Source organism: Eschscholzia californica, unplaced genomic scaffold (genome assembly GCF_041429995.1).
Source record: "Eschscholzia californica isolate CP2 unplaced genomic scaffold, dmEscCali1.0.p SCAF_1, whole genome shotgun sequence".
NCBI classification, from domain to species: domain Eukaryota; kingdom Viridiplantae; phylum Streptophyta; class Magnoliopsida; order Ranunculales; family Papaveraceae; genus Eschscholzia; species Eschscholzia californica.
In genome coordinates, this window is record NW_028238198.1 from 4,962,339 (window position 1) to 4,982,682 (window position 20,344).

At 35.8% G+C, this 20,344-nt stretch overlaps 1 protein-coding gene, 1 long non-coding RNA gene, 1 other non-coding gene and 1 pseudogene across 3 annotated transcripts; all 4 read left to right on the forward strand.

Moving 5' to 3' along the window:
• Window positions 1-238: 238 nt before the first annotated feature.
• LOC147563483 (amino-acid permease BAT1 homolog) lies at window positions 239-3,458 on the forward strand. The gene is made up of 8 exons (XM_086638344.1): window positions 239-473; window positions 674-934; window positions 1,372-1,390; window positions 1,540-1,759; window positions 1,856-2,037; window positions 2,171-2,460; window positions 2,565-2,694; window positions 3,038-3,458. The coding sequence occupies exons 1-8, from the start codon at window positions 349-351 to the stop codon at window positions 3,383-3,385; spliced, it is 1,575 nt and encodes a 524-aa protein (XP_086494470.1). The 5' UTR covers window positions 239-348; the 3' UTR covers window positions 3,386-3,458.
• A 5,912-nt stretch (window positions 3,459-9,370) lies between these two features.
• Window positions 9,371-10,369, forward strand: LOC147563484 (uncharacterized). Its single transcript, XR_015236471.1, has 3 exons — window positions 9,371-9,556; window positions 9,907-9,997; window positions 10,114-10,369. It is a non-coding gene; the product is annotated as an uncharacterized LOC147563484 (long non-coding RNA).
• A 3,595-nt stretch (window positions 10,370-13,964) lies between these two features.
• Window positions 13,965-14,055, forward strand: LOC147563485 (small nucleolar RNA SNORD96 family). The gene has a single exon (XR_015231594.1). It is a non-coding gene; the product is annotated as a small nucleolar RNA SNORD96 family (small nucleolar RNA).
• Window positions 14,056-15,685: 1,630 nt separating this feature from the next.
• Window positions 15,686-16,531, forward strand: LOC147563486 (protein FAR1-RELATED SEQUENCE 5 pseudogene; annotated as a pseudogene).
• Window positions 16,532-20,344: the final 3,813 nt, after the last annotated feature.

The following is a 20,344-nucleotide window of genomic DNA, read 5'->3' on the forward strand; positions in this document are numbered from 1 at the left end:
CTCATAGAATATGAACCCCATGTTGATCACAAAAATATATAAAATAATCCCATAAGATACCATTTTTGATCTTTTTTAGATTCCCAACATCATGAGTCATGATCATGGAGGTCAAAATGTTTGACTTTGACCTAACTATACTACTTCATACTTCATCACCATGTGAGATAATAATGGTTGTTCTCAACTTCTTATGAGAAAAATGACACTAACCAAATAATAATATTACAAAGCAATAGATGGCTATTCAAGTTGAAAGTCTTTGTAATAGATATATGTGCTGTTATTCCTTCCATTTTGGACTTCTCCCCATTCATTGGGTTAGAGAGAGAAACAGAGGAGGTAGAGATGGTTTGGAAACGTGAGGAATCGATTGTATTACCATCTCAAAGGCAAAATGGATCAGTGGTTGATTCAGGCCAATCACGTCTCCAACAACTTGGTTATAAGCAAGAATTAAAGCGGGATCTCTCGTAATTACTACTTACCCTTTCTTCCCCGCTTCAATATCTTGCTTCTTTCTTTTCCATTGAACTTACCATTTTTGAGTTCATTTCTCATGATTGAGTTATGGGTTTTGAATCAAACTGGGGGTTTTTGTTATGTTTAGTGAAATTTAGTTCATGGGTATGATTGTATTATCTGATTGATTATTATTTTGATAAAATTGCAGGGTTCTTTCAAATTTTGCATTTTCATTTTCAATAATATCAGTATTAACAGGGATAACTACCCTTTATAATACTGGTCTAAATAATGGAGGAACAATTAGTATGGTTTATGGATGGTTATTTGCTGGATGTTTTACTATGTTTGTTGGTTTATCAATGGCTGAGATCTGTTCTTCTTACCCAACCTCTGGTGGTCTTTACTATTGGAGTTCTATGCTTGCTGGACCTCGTTGGGCTCCTTTCGCTTCTTGGTTGACTGGATGGTAATTTTCAATTCAATTCTTTCTTCTTCATTTTTCAATTCGAATTCGAAATTTCTTCCCGTTTCGGTAATACCCAAGAAGGTTTTCGACGGTTTCATCAATAGTAAGAGCCCAGTATAGTATAGCATCATTCATGTTTAGGTAGCAAGGGCCTACCTGGAAGGCCTCATATAAGTCCGTGACCATCCAACTCAAAATCAATTAGCAACAAGTGGAGAAGACCTAGATATTACATTTTTGGTTACCCGAGTCTTCTTTTCCTATGTTGGACTATTCTCACACTCTACACGTACTAAGTTTGAAGTTGCACTTGTAACCCAATCTCCGGACTCTCCGCTCAAGCGATGTGGGATATCACACTCAATACTAACTCATTAGTCCATCTTTCCTCAGTTCTTGCACTACTCACTTTTTATTTTCTTTTCCTTTCCTTGCAGGTTCAACATTGTTGGTCAGGTAACTTCTTCAATCCCATATTATTTAAATTTCAGAATCTTAATCTATAAATCTTCCGAAAATCCGTTTTAACATCCTGGATATAGAGATTACCTATTACGAGTTAATTTTTGGGAATCTAATCATGATGAGTTTTCCCAATTTTGCAGTGGGCTGTTACAACGAGTGTAGAATTCTCGCTTGCACAACTAATTAGTGTTATGATTCTACTAAGCACAGGTGGTGCAAATGGTGGTGGATATATAGCTTCCAAGTATGTAGTTATTGGCTTACACGGAGCAATTTTGTTGGTTCATGCCATCATTAATAGTCTTCCTATTTCATGTATGTCTTTTTTCGGACAACTTGCTGCATTATGGAACTTTTTAGGTAAAAAGATTCTCTTTATCATCGTCTTTCTTAAATTTTTTTTACCTCGACGGAGTCTTCTTCATATACCAATAATTTGATTTGGCTGCTTTTTAGGTGTTTTTGTCCTAATGATTCTTATTCCTGCGGTTGCTTCTGAGACGGCTAATGCCAAGTTTGTGTTCACTCACTTCAACACAGAAAATGGAGAAGGAATTGGGAGTAAACCGTATATATTTTTTCTTGGACTCTTAATGAGTCAGTATACCCTTACAGGGTATGATGCATCAGCTCATATGGTTAGTTGCATTTTCAATAATCTACTCTAAACTCTCGTCCTTAGGGGATCGCTCTCTCTTAAGGAAGCTTGTTCTTTTTTTTTCCTCCGACCAGTTCATATTTTCATAAGTTCATCTGTTTCCTTATTTCAAGACAGAGGAAACCAAGAATGCAGATACAAATGGGCCGAAAGGAATTATAAGTTCTATTGGGATATCGATAATTGTTGGATGGGGTTATCTACTCGGTATCACATTTGCAGTAACAAATATTCCACACCTTTTGAGTACTAGCAATGATGCTGGTGGTTATGCCATTGCTCAAGTGTTTTACGAGGCCTTTAAAAGTCGATATGGAAGTGGAGTTGGAGGAATCATTTGTTTGGGTGTTGTAGCTGTTGCTATATTTTTCTGTGGTATGAGTTCAGTCACAAGTAACTCTAGGTGAGATAGCTTATTATCCATTTTTCGGTAATGGGGGAACGTCGTGTTATCTTTTGTGGTTTCTCTTTCTCATCTACTTAGGGTGTCCTTTATTTCTGTCTCAGAATGGTGTATGCATTCTCGAGAGATGGAGCTATGCCTTTTTCACCAGTGTGGCATAAAGTGAACAGGCAAGAGGTTCCGATAAATGCAGTTTGGCTCTCTGTTTGCATATCGTTCTGCATGGCATTAACGGTTTGTATTTCTTACTCTTCATTTCTCCTCTTTACACTCCCTTTTACCAAACAAAAATTATATTTGGCCCAAATCAGAGCTCAAATTGGGCCCAACCCACTTTTTAGAGTTTGTTTCATCTGATTTCGGCTCATCCACACCAAGATTTGATGAGTTGGAAATGAAGCGCAAAACTGTCTAAAAATTGGCTCAGGCTGATAAAGGCCCATAACATGGAATTGAAACTAACACTACCTAAGTCACCGACCTCCGGTTGAGTCTTTTGCGTGGATCTAATGAGATTTATTTCGAGTTGCTTATGTTTATGATACATGTCTTTATCTTTGTGTTATCTATATGATAGTCTTTGGGAAGCTTAGTGGCATTTCAAGCCATGGTCTCTATAGCAACAATTGGACTCTACATCGCTTATGCGCTACCAATATTCTTTCGGGTAACATTAGCCCGAAAATCCTTCATTCCAGGCCCGTTCAACTTGGGTCGCTACGGGATACTTGTGGGTTGGATCGCAGTTATTTGGGTAGCAATCATTACTGTACTCTTCTCTCTACCAGTTGCCTACCCAATTACGAAAGACACTCTCAACTACACTCCGGTTGCTGTTGGCGGTCTTCTTCTTATCACCGTTTTGTGGTGGATCTTGAGTGCAAGATATTGGTTTAAAGGTCCTGTAACTAATATTGATTCTTAGAATTGTAAAAAGTTTGAGACATTTTTACTAATTCTTCAACCAAATGTATGAATCAAATCCCCATTGTTCTAAATTCAGTTTCTAACAACTTGACTCTCCTAAGAACTGAACTTTTACATTGGTTTTAACTAAAAAACTCAGAGCTTATCAGCAAAAAAGCTTCAATCTATGAACTACCATCTTCATGGTAGCTACTACCACCTCTTGGGAAAATCCTTTTATATGAAAGTGGATGTGATCCTTGTGTGAGATTTCATCGAGATGTGAAATGAGTTAAAGGTATCGTTTGGCAACTCTAAAATTAGTTACTTTTTGTTTGTTTAAGTAGAAAAGTAAAATTTCGTATAAGGCCCAAAATTCGGGTAAAAATATTAAATGAAGCCCAACCCGGAATAATAATGCAAAAAAAAAATCTAAAAGTTAAAATTACAAAATATTTTTGAAAATTTCTGAACAAAACACAGTTTGCTCTCAACAATTTTGTATTTGCTCTCAACAATTTTGTAAATGTATGAACGAATTTGTTTTTGTTCACACATAATTAAGAACATAATTATATATGTTGTCATAGTTTCAAAAGTGTTGTCAACTGTTTCAAAAGTATTGCCAACAGTTTCAAAATATTGCCAACAGTTTCAAAATTGGATTTTTTTAAAATTATTTGGGCCCAAATTTTGGGCTTTTCTTACATAGTTTTTCCGACTTCACTTAAGTTAAAATTTGACTTTATTTTAAAGTTCATATTTTTAATTTTTGACGTTAAAATTTTTACATCATTTAAGTTAAAATTTGCTTACTTTTTCGCTTATTTTAAAATTTTCTCTCAAAGTAACTTTTCTTCGACATATGCACAAATTTTATTTTACTAAATTTTTTTCTTCGTTTATTTCCGCTCCACCACCACAATTAAACTTCTACCACACCGTTGTTCCACCACCACCAACCACCACTATACACCTCCAACACCACCACACCTCAAACCTCCTCCACTATCACAACACCTTCACCACCATCGTACCTCCACCACCACATACTTTCACCACCACCACACCTTTACTACCACCGTACCTCCACCACCACACCTCAACTAACACCACCACCACTGTATCTCAACCACCACCACCACCACCATTTGTATCTCAACCATCACCACCACTATTTGTATCTCAACCACCACCTCCATTTGTATCTCAACCACCACCACCACTATTTGTGTCTCAACCACCACCACCATCACACCTCAATCACATCACAACTACCACCACCATTATTAATATCACCACCAACTCTTCCAAAAGAGTAATCATGAAAATCGTAATTAAATTTAATTGAGAAATCAAATATTTTTATGATGAAAATAAAATTACATTATTAAACTAACTTTTTGACTTTTTTTACTTATAAGTAACATTTTTGCCAAACATACTTATGATAGTCTTTTTTTACCTTTTTTTAAGCAAAAGAACTTCTACTACAAGCAAAAGTACTTATACTTTTGATTGTCAAACGACACCTAAAAGTCTAATCTATAGTCTTGCCAAATAGGCTTGTATGTTCACAAAACTTGTTAGGTTTGTACACATAACACCTCTCTTAATAAGATAAGCTACATGTTTAATAATAAAAAAGAAAAGCAAAAATTTTAAATGTAGAGATTTAAAGTCGTGCAACTACATATTTGAAGCACGCCTGTGTTGGGTTTTACACCCTTATACTAATGTCTATGGCGGAAATAAGACATCTAATGTCTACATTAATATTTTCAGGATCACATGCATAAGCCCAAAATAATACTAAGCAAAACTAGAAGATGAATACCTTATTCGCTAGTTTTCCCTCGAACCTTTCCAATTGCTTTTGAGAAGACCAAGAGCTTCAAGTATAGCTCCTCTACTTGGGACACGAGCAATCAACTTGATCTCCCACCTTGTTGTTAGCTAGCACACCAATGGTGGTTGGAAGAAGAACACCTTTCTTCTTGACTAGATAGATAGTAATGGGAATTAGCTCACTTTCTCCTCTCTACTTGATGTGGTAGAGTAAGAAAGCTTAGGGAGAAATTTCACACCTTATTCTCTGCCCTAAGAGTGTTTATATAGAACCCTAATAAGAATCCACCTCCTTTTAGGTTTCCTAAAACACCCTTTAGAATAAGATTTAAGGAAATTGTCGAAAATAACAACTATTGACATTTTCTCAATTCCCTAAGGAGATGACGTCCAAACCCAGCCAAAATTGGAAGATTTTATGTTCATAACATAAAGAAACGTCCCTCCAAAAATCAGCCCAATCCGAGCCCTAAAAGTGCCCGAATTGGCCAAAAAACCATGTTTTTTACATTTTTGTACTATATTTGCCTAATTCCTTTTTAGGCCTATGAGATATGTATATGGGACATTCCCATTGTTATATCTCACTCCCACTAGTCATATCCTAGATCAATTTGACACTCTTGTGTGTAACCCGTTGTAGGATCCGATTGAAGTTAGCCGCGAATTACGAAACAATCGTAGTTGGTTTCTAGCTTAAACTCTACGATCCCTAAATCAATCGGATTTGATGATCTTCTTCATCAATTGTCCTATCCGACAAATTTTTCGCATTGTCACCTTGGTCGAAGGACATCTCCTTCAACACCTTCAGCCTGGTGAGTATCCTGTAGAGTATCCTGTAGAGTAACTGAAGAACATGAAATTTCCAGTTTTTCATTGAGATGTGTGAACCCCGTTTTCAGAACATTTTATTTCAACTAACTTCCTTTTCGTCTAGTTTTTTGGAATAAGAGAGAGAATTTATTCAGTTCTTGAAACATTACATACAATGTCGTAACATTTTGTATTTATATTTTAATGTATTTCCTTTGTTGTGAGATTATATGGTTATACTTGAGTGCAAAGACTTTTTTTAATTCTATAGACTTTGCAATTACTTGTTAGATTCATAAATTTTGAAATTTGAGAATGTGAATTAGTTTTGGACAATGAGTAGTATAAGTCTAGAAGGGGAGTTAAAATTTCGGTAAGTTCCATCATAAACATCAAATGAAATGGTTCATGATTTGTTAGTTCTTATCTCAATTGGGGTACTTACCATGTATTCAAAGTCATATATTCAAACATGATTCTTAATTTTTTTTTGAAACCGATACAGTTAATGAGTAGAGTTGGACTTTTACTTGTTAAAAACAGAAAAAAGTTTAAGACTTAACATGTATCTTCAGCACACATGTTAGATGGACACCACAGTTCAAAACAGCTCATGTAACGTACACACCAACCACACTTACCATTTTTTCCTTTTCTCTTTAAGTATTTGGCAAAACTTTTACCACCGTTAGATGATCTTTAATAGAATAAGGCATGACTACACCAAAGATATTGAGGTCAAGATAAGACAATCTAACGGTACTCAAGTGAATGCGCAGTAAGACCGTTAACATACTGACAATTTTTTTTTCTCAGTTTGAAACAGAATCTTTTCATTTATTATATGTTCAACTGGAGACCACCAAGATATTTATCTCATATGTTAGGAAGACCTTTTTTTAAATGTTTAACTTTTTCTCTTTATGTCTCTCTTTCACAAATTCACTCTATTTAAGGGCGACTCTAAACTCATAAACCATCAACTTCTTTGGCAATGGTGAACGAGGGGAAAGAAAGTAGGAAAAGAGGGAGGGAGTTTTCTATCTCAACCTTGGACACGAATGAATCAGTGAATTTTCAATTCTCACCATCATCACCACCTCCACCACCATTATCATGGCGCATGACCAATGATGTCCTCCCTGTTTATCCTTCCATGTTGCCCCAAATTAATAATCAACCTTCTTTGACCGAGGTGATTTTCTACTTTGAAATGTTAGTTATTTTGTATATGTAACTAATGATAGATCTTTCAAATGATTTTTTTGTAATATTTACATCAATATGGGTTCGGGAAAAAAACTCCTCAAATGACATTTTATTTTTTATAAGTTAGTTGTTTCTGATCTTTTAGACATAAACGTATAGATATGTTGGACAATAAATTTGTACGGGGAAAAACATATACTTCTTAATTCTTTAATGTGTCAAGGGATCAATCCTAGATTTTCTTACATCAAATGTAAGAGATTTGAAAATGACACAAAGGGTAAACTTACTTTTGGTTTCTTTTTTTTGGTTGGTAGTGGTTAAGTCAACAATTTGTTCCAATTTAAGATTCAAAACTTTAGTATATTTTAGAAAATCAGAATGGAAAATATCGGTTCTTTATTTGTTTGGTTCTGTTCCACTTAAATAGGGAACAGAAAGCCCCAAAGCAAGCCCCTTTTTGTGCCAATTCATAGTTTGCTTTTGATTTTTGTTGATTATGTTCTTAACCCAATTTTGCCTATCTCAATCTGTGAAACTTGCAGGGATTCAATTGTTAAACAAAATTAGAACTAGGGTTTTGTCTGTTCGATTAGGTCTTGGGTTTCTAACTCTTCCAGTGAACTTCTATGTGATTTTGATTATTTATGTTTTGGGGATTTTCTTAATTTTGACTTTATGCAACATGATACGTGTGCTTCCATTTGTTCTATGTTATTTGGGGCATAGTCTGATGCTAGTTTGCTACAAGAATAAGTCTTGGGAGCCTGCAATTGGGACTCCCAGATGAATCGTCCCACTCATTTGTAGAAAAAGACAAAAACCAATCAACTTTCTCTCTCTAGAATTGTTTTTTTTCTTTTTCTACAAATGGGTGGGACGGGTCATCTGTGAGTCCCAATTGACGGGCTCCCTAGACTTATTACAATTCTATAAATAATAAGATTTTCCCTTGAGGAAATTGTACCATCATAAAAGCAACAATTTTTCCAAATTTTTTATGTAAAGATTGACTATGTAACTACAAGTTTACAGTATTTAGAGTGATTTACGCACATTTACGGTCCAATTTATAACTATTTGAGAGGATCAAAGCAAAAGATAGTCAGGATTTTAGAAAATCGACAAATTTATCGTAATACACGACGAAAGAAGCAGTCTCTAATTTGATTGATGTCATTAATTCTTTTACGGGCCGGTTTAGAGATCAACGATCTAGTAATTTTGTTTCCATACCTAGCCAGTGTCATCATTTGAATGAGTTTTTCAGCAAAATAGGAGTAATATAAATATCGTATATCATTACGTTTTTCGATCAAATCAACCATTAGGTTGATATACGTCCATTGTCCTTTTCTGATTAGGTGGACGGATTTAGCGGTTTGGACGATCATATTCAGGCTCAGGCGCATGGTCAACAACAACTACAAAGGGAAAACTTAGGACACTTCTGGCATCGGAAAATTACCGAAATCGACCAAATGACAGGTTAATATCAATCTATTATTATATCATCTTCTCACTAGAAAGTCTAATTTGTGAAATTAATTAGGATTAAGCTAAGTTAATTCAGTTATGGATGAGTAAAAGGGATCAATTGGCTAAATCTAATTTAATCTCCTTCGGTTACATTGTTATTTTCCTTGTTTTATTTTGCAGACTTTAAGCACCACCATTTACCCCTAACAAGGATCAAGAGGGCAATGAAATCACATGAAGGGGTCAAGGTCCTCAAACATCTTCTTTTTCCTATTTTTTTAACCATAATATAAGTACTAATAGTCGATACAAAAATTTTATATTTGATGACAATTTTGATATATCTGAAACCAGTACTCGGCCGACACAAAAAAATTGATGGGTTTGGTCACGCAATGTGGGTACTCCAATTTTGTGATGTAACCACCCCAATTCGCCCAACTACCTTAATAACCAGAGAGTGAAGATGTTGGCCTCTCGCAATAAAAAAAGTGTCCCTAAGAGAGAGAAAAAATTAGGCTGATCTTTCTTAGACGGTCATTCGAACACTGATCTTTACAGTGGAGGAACATATTTGTCACCGCATGACTCACCTAACGTGGGTTTTGCAAATGAGACTAATTAACCGTATATTTGTGTGTTTAATTTGTAGATGGTAAGGGCGGAGGCTGCAGTGTTGGTTGCGAAAGCGTGTGAGTTGTTCATATCAGAACTCACACACAAATCATGGCTAAACACTCAACAGGACGAAAGGATAGTTCTTAGGAGGTCTGACATTTCCAAAGCTATAACAGGTGGAAATTCTCTTAATGTTCTTCCTGTGGCTGGAAATGACAAGGTTGGTTCTCAATCTCATGTAAAAAATTCGTAACCTGTTTTCTAAGTTACGTCTAAAATCTGACTTGAGGTCTGGGTTGACTTACGTCAGATTTCTAAATTCTTTTTTTGTTTGACTCTTGATGTATGACTGGTTTTGGATTCTGTCGAGTCAAAGTGTCAAACAATATAGATTTAGACGAGTTAGATATGCTTCGTGAAAAAATACACCATCTAAACAACCTAAATTTTTTTTGGGGGTTTTACTAATCAAACCCGTCAACCTAATCAATAGTAGTACATGACAATCTACAACAAGTAGAACAATTATGTGATTATGAATACGATTTCTGTAAAAATTGGTACTTGCAGGATGAAGGTAACAACGGAGCTATTGGAGAAGATGGATCTCACCACAACTGTGGATTCTATGGTGATGGTAGCATCCGCCCTTCTTAACTACGTGAGTAAACTATTATCTTCTATCTAAATAACAAAATATATGAGTTTTGGGGTTATGTCTCTTGAATTGAAATTAAATTTGAGAGACGGAGATATGGTTTTCTTTGGTGTTTGCAGTGGTGGACAAAGAGCTAAAGAAAACACCAAAAAAGGAGAGAAATTGTCATGGGAATTGGGAAAGAGAAGGAATATTCATCTTATAAAATAGATAGTTTTATGTTTTAGTAGCAAGGTTAATCATCATCATGATGCATTTTTTGTGGTTATTTTGGATCTTGCCAATGCAGTAATGCAGTAACTAGAGATAATTAAAGACTATTGGCTATTAGTTGTTTTGAATTTTTGAATAAAAGATTTAAATTAAGTGTAATTCTAATTATGATCTCATCTAGAGCAAATGATATGAAAGCATGCATGTTAAAACTTCTCTAATGCAACACTCCAATGTCAAGTTTGTTTAGGAGTGTCGATGACTATTAGGAAATCCCAATTTGACTAGTTGTCGTATCTGGCATCAGAGCCGGTCTTGATCCCAATGTCAAGTTTGTTTAGGAGTGTGGATGATTATTAGGAAATCCCAATTTGACTAGTTGTCGTATCTGGCATCAGAGCCGGTCTTGATCCCAATGTCAAGTTTGTTTAGGAGTGTCGATGGCTATTAGGAAATCCCAATGTCAAGTTTGTTTAGGAAGTGTCGATGACTGTTAGGAAATCCCAATGATACGAAAGCATGCATGTTAAAATTTGGTGGCCTAAAGCAAGCAATGCCTCGTTTTAGGCCACCAAATTTTTTGCCAACATTTGTGAGGGCGCTTACAAAAATTTCTACAACTAATTGTTTTAAACGTGACTCAACCCGTAAGTAGCATGAGAGCACTCAAGATGTTTTGGCCCACCAAATCATACAACTTTTTCAACCAATTAAGAGCATCTCAATGCGACACTCTACAAAAATTCAATTAATCTAATGTGTCAAGGATGAGTTGAGTTTCTCTTTCTTAGGTTGTACTATTGAGATACTCAATTCAAAATTCATCTCCAATGCAACACTAAAAAAAACTCAACATTTATTTTAGATTTACTTTTGGTTCTTATTTTAATATATAAAATGTTGATGTGGACCAATTGAGATACACCAATAAATGTTGAGATTCAATATTTATTGTTGTCACATCATATTGAGACTCTAGTTGAGCGTTGCATTGGAGAGTGTTTTTTGTCAAAAACTCAAGTAGTTGTATGTGTCAAATTGAGGTTTGTAAGTTGAGTGTTGCATTAGAGATGCTCTAACTCTAGCTTCTCAATCTCAAAAAAGGAAAAACTCTATCCTCTGAGTTTTGACACATGTCTATTACATAACATATATGTTATTTGTGCATATCTTCATTCCATCTCCACTTTATCTTCTCAATTCTCTTTGGTTCATTATTTTCACCACCCAACTTCATCTCTCTACACTTTTAATTGTATGTGCTTATTAGTTAAGTCTGTTATTATTTCACTAGTATTCGTTATTGATATTGCCTTCACTAGTATTCGTTACTGTTAGTTTTTTGGTCTTCTCTCTGATAATGTAAAACATAAAACTGTTTCCATACGTAATATAGTTAACAAAATATTAGGTTGGGTAAATTTTATTTTGTCGTAGATAAATCTAAATGACCATCTCTGTTAGAAGCCATCTCCTTCTAATCTAATATGAGATCTCAAACTCAATGTTTTAAGAAGTCACTCTAGGGATAAAAAAGACTACGATGCCTAAAGCAAGTGGTCTCGAAAACCAAAGATAGAATCGTTCAGATATCCTCTGGTCCCATTTTGGCATTTAAAAAAATGCACCATGTTTGTTAGCTAACCATTGCGATGAATCCAACCAGGACTAAATTGGTAAAAGTATATTATGTATGTCACTACAAAAAAACGGACCTTTTGTAACAGAAAATTTATAACGGCTGCTAGGTAGCCGTTACAACAAGTGCCATTTGTAACGGCTTTGGAGTAGCCGTTATAAATAGCTACTTATTTATAACGGCTACCATAACATAAACCGTTACAAATAACGAAATAAGTTGGCGCCCAAATTCCCGCCCACATTTTGGAATTTGTAACGGCTCTTTGAAATTACAGCCGTTACAAAAACCCAAATAGTGCCGCCACAAATTCGCGCCGGTAAACATAGAGAAAGAAAAGGGACCCATCATATCGACTTAGGCACCCTATGAGCAGGCCCGACAAAAGCCTTCCAATAAACGTTGGTTACATTTCTTTATGGGTGATGTCTTGTCTACAGGTCTACAGGAATCCATATTATGTCATCCAGAAAATGGATTGATTCCTTCTTTTCGTGGGAAAGTACTGCTTAATCATTTCTACCAACTTAAAGTCCCCATTAGGATTCCCCACTCCAATTTGGATTGAAAAACGGGTAGTCAAGGATGAGGTATCATCTGACCCGTCTTCCACTTCTGTCAGGATATGGATCGAATAATAAATATTCTGGGCGATGAATCAACAATCCGAAGTGCTTTTCTTGCGTATTCTTGATGAACCATCGTTTATATATAGATGTACGAGGAAATCCTTGCCCCTAGGACCCGAGGGAGGATTATAGTATAGGAAGGGTCTGTCTAGCTATCAAGACTTACTGATTCCGGAAAAGTGGAAACATGACCCGATATAATTTGGAAATAATGATGTGGAAAACAAGACAGGGATTTATGGCACTGTCAGCACTAAAAAATATTAGCATTATGCAAAGTTCAATAATCATCCAAACTAAAGTTACGATAACTTTCGAAAGTGGATTTTAAAGCAGAAGTGACAAACTGTTTGAAAATATGGACAAAATTTGTCTGACATCCTATATGAACGACCAGTTTTTGCCCAACAATATAAAGAGATAAACTTAGGTCAAAATTTGGTCATCCACCATATTCAGACGAGTTTTTGCCAATGTTTTTGTATATTTTACTAATTTTTGCCTTTAAAGACAAATCTACAAGAAAATAGGGAGATTTGTTTGGACCTCCTTTCGTAATTGACTTGCTGTTTGGACTCCCTTTTCCATGAGTTGCACTTTAGACTCCCTTTTTTAAAAAAAATGTTAAATATAACAAGCCAAAAACAGATGAGAGTTGAAAAATACTATTTTACCCTATATTTAACCTAACCCCTCTTAAGTAGTTAACCTAGAAATTAACTAAACCTAAGTATTGACCGGTTAGTTTCTAAACAACCATCTGAGCTTCTTTTTTCTTTTTACTATCGAAAATTTTTTGGTGAAATCTTTGGGAGATTTGGTGCGAGTTATCATTGGGAGCTTCTTCTTCTACTTCGATTGGGAGATTTGGTGTGACTTAAGACTGGGTGTGATTTCAGTTCTCTCATGTCTATAGTTTAGGGTTTTTCTTTCGGATCTAACATATCTTGCCAGTTTGATTGTTGTTTTTGATTTGTAAGTTTGAATTTATCAAAAGAGAAAAATCTTGATGAGGAAGGCAGAAAGAAAACCCATTGATTGAAAGTGTCGTATGACACTCTAAAGGCAGCTTTTTCATCTCACCCTCACCATTTCTGACACGCCTCCGTAACTAGTTTCTGGTTCCGATCTCGTTAAGGGTTGGTGGTCGGAATGTTTTAAGTTCCTAGTATGTGTGATTTAGAAAGGGAATCTGATAGGAACCATTGAACTAATTTATTCCCATTCATTCACACAGTTGATTACTACGATTACATCATTCAAAGTTTCAATGTTTATTCTGAATTTGAAGTTAATGATGATGAAACATTATTTGCAATTACAGGCTGATAATAATTGATGTAAAACACGGCTGATTACCTGAGGCTTCATCTTTGGGTATATAAATTAAGTTTGAATGAGTTGCCATGACACATACATTTTCTCTCTCTCTACCTTCTTTCATGCATTTTGTTTTACTAGTGGAATATATAAATTGAATTTGATTGAGGTGCCAATCAGGAAATCAGATATAACAACACCATCTTTCCGGACTGAATTGGCTTATTGCCTGTTGTTGACATTTTGCAATTCTGAGGCTCTCTGTTTTATCCATCTCTCTCCCTTTCTGTACTGATTATTTGGTCAAGGTTTTTCACTTTTGCAGATTAAAGGAAGACCTTAATGAAATAAGAGATTGTTGTATCATCAGATTGAGCATTATCTTTTCTTTTCACTAAGTTGCATACTGATGCAAAATTCTTAAATCCATACACTTCACATTGTAGTTAAGTGAAACAACAATGATACTCTTCCCGGCTAATTTCCCGGCCCAAACCCGGCCGGGTGAGTTGGCTTGCCAACCGGGAAGAGTATCATGAGTTGGAAAGCAAGAAAACGATTTTTTCGCTTCAGTCCCTAATAGTATATATAATTACAGTTGAGGACCCTCATTAAATTAATAGAAAATAAATAATAGAAAATCAGGTTTGTAGAAAGCAAGAGGATGTGTCGGCTTTTTATCATCTTCACCAAGAAAATTACCCCCAAACTTTTGCTAGGGTTTTTCTAGGTCTAAATCACACAACTGTTAATTAAGCTTTGAATCAACCGAAATTTATCCCCCAAACCGAGGTAAGTTTGTTTGATCTCTAATCTACCTCTCTCTTTGTCTGTCTAACTCTCATCTTCTGATGCCATAAAAACAAATCATCATCGATCTTCTCCTCCTGGTAAGAGTATTAATTGTGGTTCCCATTATTCTTTATTTGAGAAAATCAAAACTCAATTTGGGTTCATCTTTGAATCACACAACTCTTAATCAAGCTTTGAATCAACCGAAATTTTTGGGGGAAACCGAGCTCGGGATTTTTTATGTCTACCTCCCTCTCTCTCTGTCTAACTCTCATCCTCTCTCGCTCTCTACAAATTTGAAATTGGTACACCTATTATTTATTTTCATTATATTATTTAGATGTGTTTGTGATCATTTTATATTGTACAGGATATTGGAACTGTGGTGTCCCATTTACATACCAACTAATAGGTGTAACTCTTGATTTGTTCTCATTTTACATTTAAGTTAGAATCTTATATGTGTTCGATTTCTGATATACAAGTAAAGTTTTATAAGATAAGTAAGATACGGATCGATGTGTGTCAGGAGACTAATATTTATAAATGAACAATAAATATATTTGACATAACAGTGTACTTCAGACATGAATTATGGGAACTTCGAAAGTAATGAACAATAAATATATTTTGCAGAGATGTCGCAATCTTCATAAAGTGAGCATATGGATGATTTTGAGCTAATGCCCGAGAAAGAAAGTGACAAACATAAAGAAGTAATTGTACCAAGTGTTGGTTTGGAGTTCCAAACCATTGATGAAATGTATGAAGTATGTCTTTCTTATGCTAGAAAAGAAGGGTTCTCAATAAGCAAACGATCATCAAAAAAAAGGGGAAGGAGTAGTTCGATACATTACACTGACTTGTGGGAAAAATGGGCGAGCTAAATCAGCAAGTAGCAATCCTATTCAACCACAACCTACTAGTAAAACTGGGTGTCAAGCCAAAATTTGTGGGAAGTTGAATGAAAGTGGGAAGTACGAAATTACTAGTGTTCTTTTAGAGCACAATCATATTCTTAGCCCCAGAAAAGCTCGTCACTTCAGATGTTATCGAAAGATTAATGCACGTGTGGCAAGACAACTTGAAATTAGTGATATGGCAGGAATTAAAGTGAACCGAAACTATAAGCAACATGTTGTAGCAGCTGGTGGACATGAGAATGTCCCATTTAATGAAAGAGATTGCAGAAATCATATACAAAAGAAAAGAGCAATTTGTCTTGGGGAAGAAGATGTTGCAGCTATTCAACGATACTTTTTGACTATGCAGAAGAAGAGCAATGGTTTTGTTTTTAGTATGGATTTAGACGATGAAGGTTGCTTACGTAATGTGTTTTGGGCAGATAGGAGGAGTAGAGAGGCATACAAAGAATTTGGCGATGTTGTAACATTCGATACAACCTACCTAAAAAATAGATATGGTCTTCCGTTTGCTCCTTTTGTTGGGATTAACCATCATGGGCAATCTATTCTTTTGGGTTGTGGTATATTGTCTAATGAAGATACAGAGTCATTTAGTTGGTTGTTTAGGACTTGGCTTGATTGTATGGATGGTAAGGCGCCTGATGGTATTATTACAGATCAAGATCAAGCTATGCGGTGTGCTATTGAGGAAGTTTTTCCTAACACAAGACACCGATGGTGTCTTTGGCATATAATGAAGAAGATACCTCAGAAACTAAGTAGCTACAAAGAATACAGGAAGATAAATACTACGCTACATGATATTGTTTATGACACAGTTAGCATCGAAGAGTTCGTGTCTAAGTGGAAATATATGATGGATCATTATAGTTTATGGGATAATCGATGGTTGGATGATATGTATAAAGAGAGAAAACGATGGGTTCCAATATTTGTGAAACCTTACTTCTGGGCGGGAATGTCTAGTACCCAACGAAGTGAGAGTATGAATGCGTTTTTTGATGGATATATGATGTAGAACGCAGCGGAATTAAAAGAAGATAATAAAAGTAAACGAAGAACAATAAAAGAACGAATAAATAACTCGAAATAACTATAAACTTAATTAAACTCAATTGATTTTTCTCTTCAACATGAAAATAAAAGACAGACTGGACCTCCTTTTTATAGGATATTAGACTTTCCTAGATAGACTCAAATTGGACTTTCCTAAATAATGGAAATACTGAAATACTGCAACTTCTTAAATAGATAGACTCAAACTAGACTTTCTAATTAATGGAAATACTGAAATAATATAATTTCCTAAACCTTGATTCAATACGAATCATACCAAAACTGGGACTTTCCTAAATCTAATCATTATGGCCGATTGGCCTACGTGGCCGTTAGGCCCACGGCAAAAGTGTCCACGCTGGGTGCCCCTGCATCAGCTTCCCCTTCCCCCACGAGGTTCGTCCCGAACCGTTTTGAGGAAGAAAATAACGTAATGCACCCGCATAAGATGAACTCTGTCATGGCGATCCGTAATTTCCACTTTGTTCGACATTTGCCGGAAATTCGAAGAAGAATAAGGACCAAAACACCAACTTCATATCGAATCCAACGTTGCAAAGATCCTTGAAAAACCGTCATAGAGAATATAGGTCCAATAAATTTCTACATCTTCTATCATCTTGTAGTTTGACGAAGAAGATTGCAAATACTATATTGTCCGCTATGAAAAGTCGAACCTTGAAATTCATCTTCCAATCCATCACGATTCTAGCCTCTCTTCTTTCAATAATAAATGGAATACTCATAACGACGTTTGGACCATCATACGAAGAATAAAAGTGTAGAGAATGAATAAAGGGAAACAAATCACCAGGTTCCCAAATAAAAGTATGAAAATTTTCAGAAAGTGGAAGAATTTGTGTATTGGTGTGAGTATCCTCCAGTAATATTGTAAAGTACTCAAGTAAGGTTTCTATAATATCAAAGACGACGTCAACAGTGGGATCCTCACGAGGAGAGCCAATAAAGATTGTCAACCATTGTAAAATTTCTTGAAGACGAACAAACATACTTTTAAGGGTTCCGGGCTCGACTTGACTGCATTGTTCTAGTACTTCAGCCAATGGATGAGCCAGCCGAGCATCTTCTAGAGAGAATAAGTTGTGTAGTACACCATTAACCGTGTGACGGGCAAGGTTCCTAAGGATTCTCACAAATTCTTTGATTGAAATAGGGAAATCCGCAACTAAGATAACTTCATATCCTCCAATATCCGTATTCGCAACTTTCTTCACATGTACAATGGACACCACACAAAGATCAAAAACTTGTACCTTCGACGAGTTAACAAGTGGAGTAACACATTTACTCCACTCAAGTGCTAGCCTTCCAATTTGTCTTGACCGTTTATCTGAAAACCAAACACTCCTAAGTTTGGCACAGGTTTGTGGAAAAGTGAAATAGACAATCTCATTAAACCCAAATTTCTTTCTTTGACATGTAGAAATACCCAAAATTGCACTTCTTTCTACCAACAACCAATCTGGTTCGTCAAGACACTCGCCATTATCTATCACTTCTTCTACTGATGGTTGTGGGTTCAAATTTTTGTTTTTGTTTGGAAGATCATAAGGCAAAGTTAGAGGGAATGGATGATTAAAAGGCAACGGAGAAGAAAGCAAAACCATGGACTGAGAAGTATTCGACAAATCGACGGAAACTGATGATACGTAATCGGAAACGATATCATTATTAGGTTTGATCACTAGTACCAAAGCAGGACACTTATTCAACACAAAATATTTTTTTTTTTGGACTTCAACTTTCTTATCAAGATATTCACTTGATTCCTCAATTTTTGCTGCAATCAATGGTTGGGGTTGATTAATATGTAAATCATACTCTTTAGGTTCTGCTTTTACCAAACCCAGTTTCTTATCAATACCCTTACAGGATTCATCTTCTTCCTTTTGAACTAGACTCATCGTACTCATCGGTTTCTTTAAATCATCATCTTCTGTAGAGATTTCATGTTTGATAAATATAGAAACCCTAGATCCAGTACTAGTGATTGTGGTTTATGTCGGTAGTAGTGTGTCCCATGTGGTGATAAGTGGAGCAGAAGTGGTGTCGAGGGGGGAAATTGCGGTACTAGGATTAGGGAGCACACCGTTAAAGTTGTTGTTGAGCTCTAGAAGTTGTTGAATTGTGTTGTTGTTGATCGATTGTTCCAACTGTGACACGGAGAAGATGCCTCTTTCAGTGTTCTCCCATTCTGCTTCTTGCTGAGATGTAGAATAATAAGAAGATGGAGGTGGCGGTGAATATAGTGTATGACAAGAAAGAGATGGAGGTGATGGTGAATATAACGTGGAATAGTAATAAGATGGAGGTGTTGGTGTATAAGATATTGGTGGCGGTGACGATTGGTAATGATAAGGAGACGGTTGTGGTGTATAATAGTTCGATTGACGCGTTTCTAAAAAAGAAGACTGTTGTGGTGGTGGTGGTGGTGGTTGTGGTAGCGAAGTTGATATTAGAGGTGGTGAACACGATGGTGAGTACGGTGGTGGTGTATACGAGTACGAAGGTGGTGTATAAGAGTACGGAGGTGGTGGTGATGGTGGTGGTTCGGTTTTGGTCGGATAATAAGAGGGTGGAGGTTGTGATGAGTTTTCTCATACTGTTTCTCCCGGATTCCAATGATAATCGTACGAATTCTTATTCTCGTACAAACATGATGCACATAAACATCGATTCGTAATCCCTTGATGAGTATAATCTGATTGAATATAATCATCTCTTGACGAATAGAATACGATTCATACGGATTTAACTGGTCTGGAAAAAAATTTCCAAAATCACTAGCCCAAAATTTTGGTGGCTCTGAATACCACATGATGTAGAACGCAGCGGAATTAAAAGAAGATAATAAAAGTAAACGAAGAACAATAAAAGAACGAATAAATAACTCGAAATAACTATAAACTTAATTAAACTCAATTGATTTTTCTCTTCAACATGAAAATAAAAGACAGACTGGACCTCCTTTTTATAGGATATTAGACTTTCTTAGATAGACTCAAATTGGACTTTCCTAAATAATGGAAATACTGAAATACTGCAACTTCCTAAATAGGTAGACTCAAACTAGACTTTCCAATTAATGGAAATACTGAAATAATATAATTTCCTAAACCTTGATTCAATACGAATCATACCAAAACTGGGACTTTCCTAAATCTAATCATTATGGCCGATTGGCCTACGTGGCCGTTAGGCCCACGACAAAAGTGTCCACGCTGGGTGCCCCTGCATCAATATGTTAACGCGAAAACCTCATTAAAGGTTTTTGTTGAACAATACAACGTCGCTTTAAAAGATAAAGTTGAGAAAGAGGCAAGAGAAGACTTTAGGTCTTATAATTTTGTCTTGCCTTGTGTGACTCCTTTCGAAATAGAAAAACAGATGAGGGACATTTACACACTAGCTAAGTTTCAAGATTTTCACTCCGAACTATCTGGAAAACTTGCTTGTGACTATGTGGAGGTTAGAGAGTATGGCACACAGTATGAGTATTTAATTTCAGAGAAAAAGGAATTTAGTAAGGCTAGATATATGGTGTTGTTTCAGCGTACTGAATTTGAGATTAAATGTAATTGTCTTTTGTTTGAGTCTAAGGGCATTTTATGCCGACATTCACTGATGGTGTTGTGTAGAAATGATGTGAAGGTCATACCAGAGAAATACATTCTAAGGAGATGGAGGAAGGATGTGAAAAGATCTCGTACACGGGTTAATGTAAACTATGGTGGGTGGGATACAACACCAGAGA

Bases quoted from the DNA above. Each gene is read 5' to 3' on its own strand.
- LOC147563483 (XM_086638344.1), top strand. From the start codon at position 349: ATGGTTTGGAAACGTGAGGAATCGATTGTATTACCATCTCAAAGGCAA. The intron at 1,760-1,855 runs GTAAAAAGATTC...GCTGCTTTTTAG, and splicing joins TGCATTATGGAACTTTTTAG to GTGTTTTTGTCCTAATGATT. The intron at 2,695-3,037 runs GTTTGTATTTCT...TCTATATGATAG, and splicing joins CGTTCTGCATGGCATTAACG to TCTTTGGGAAGCTTAGTGGC.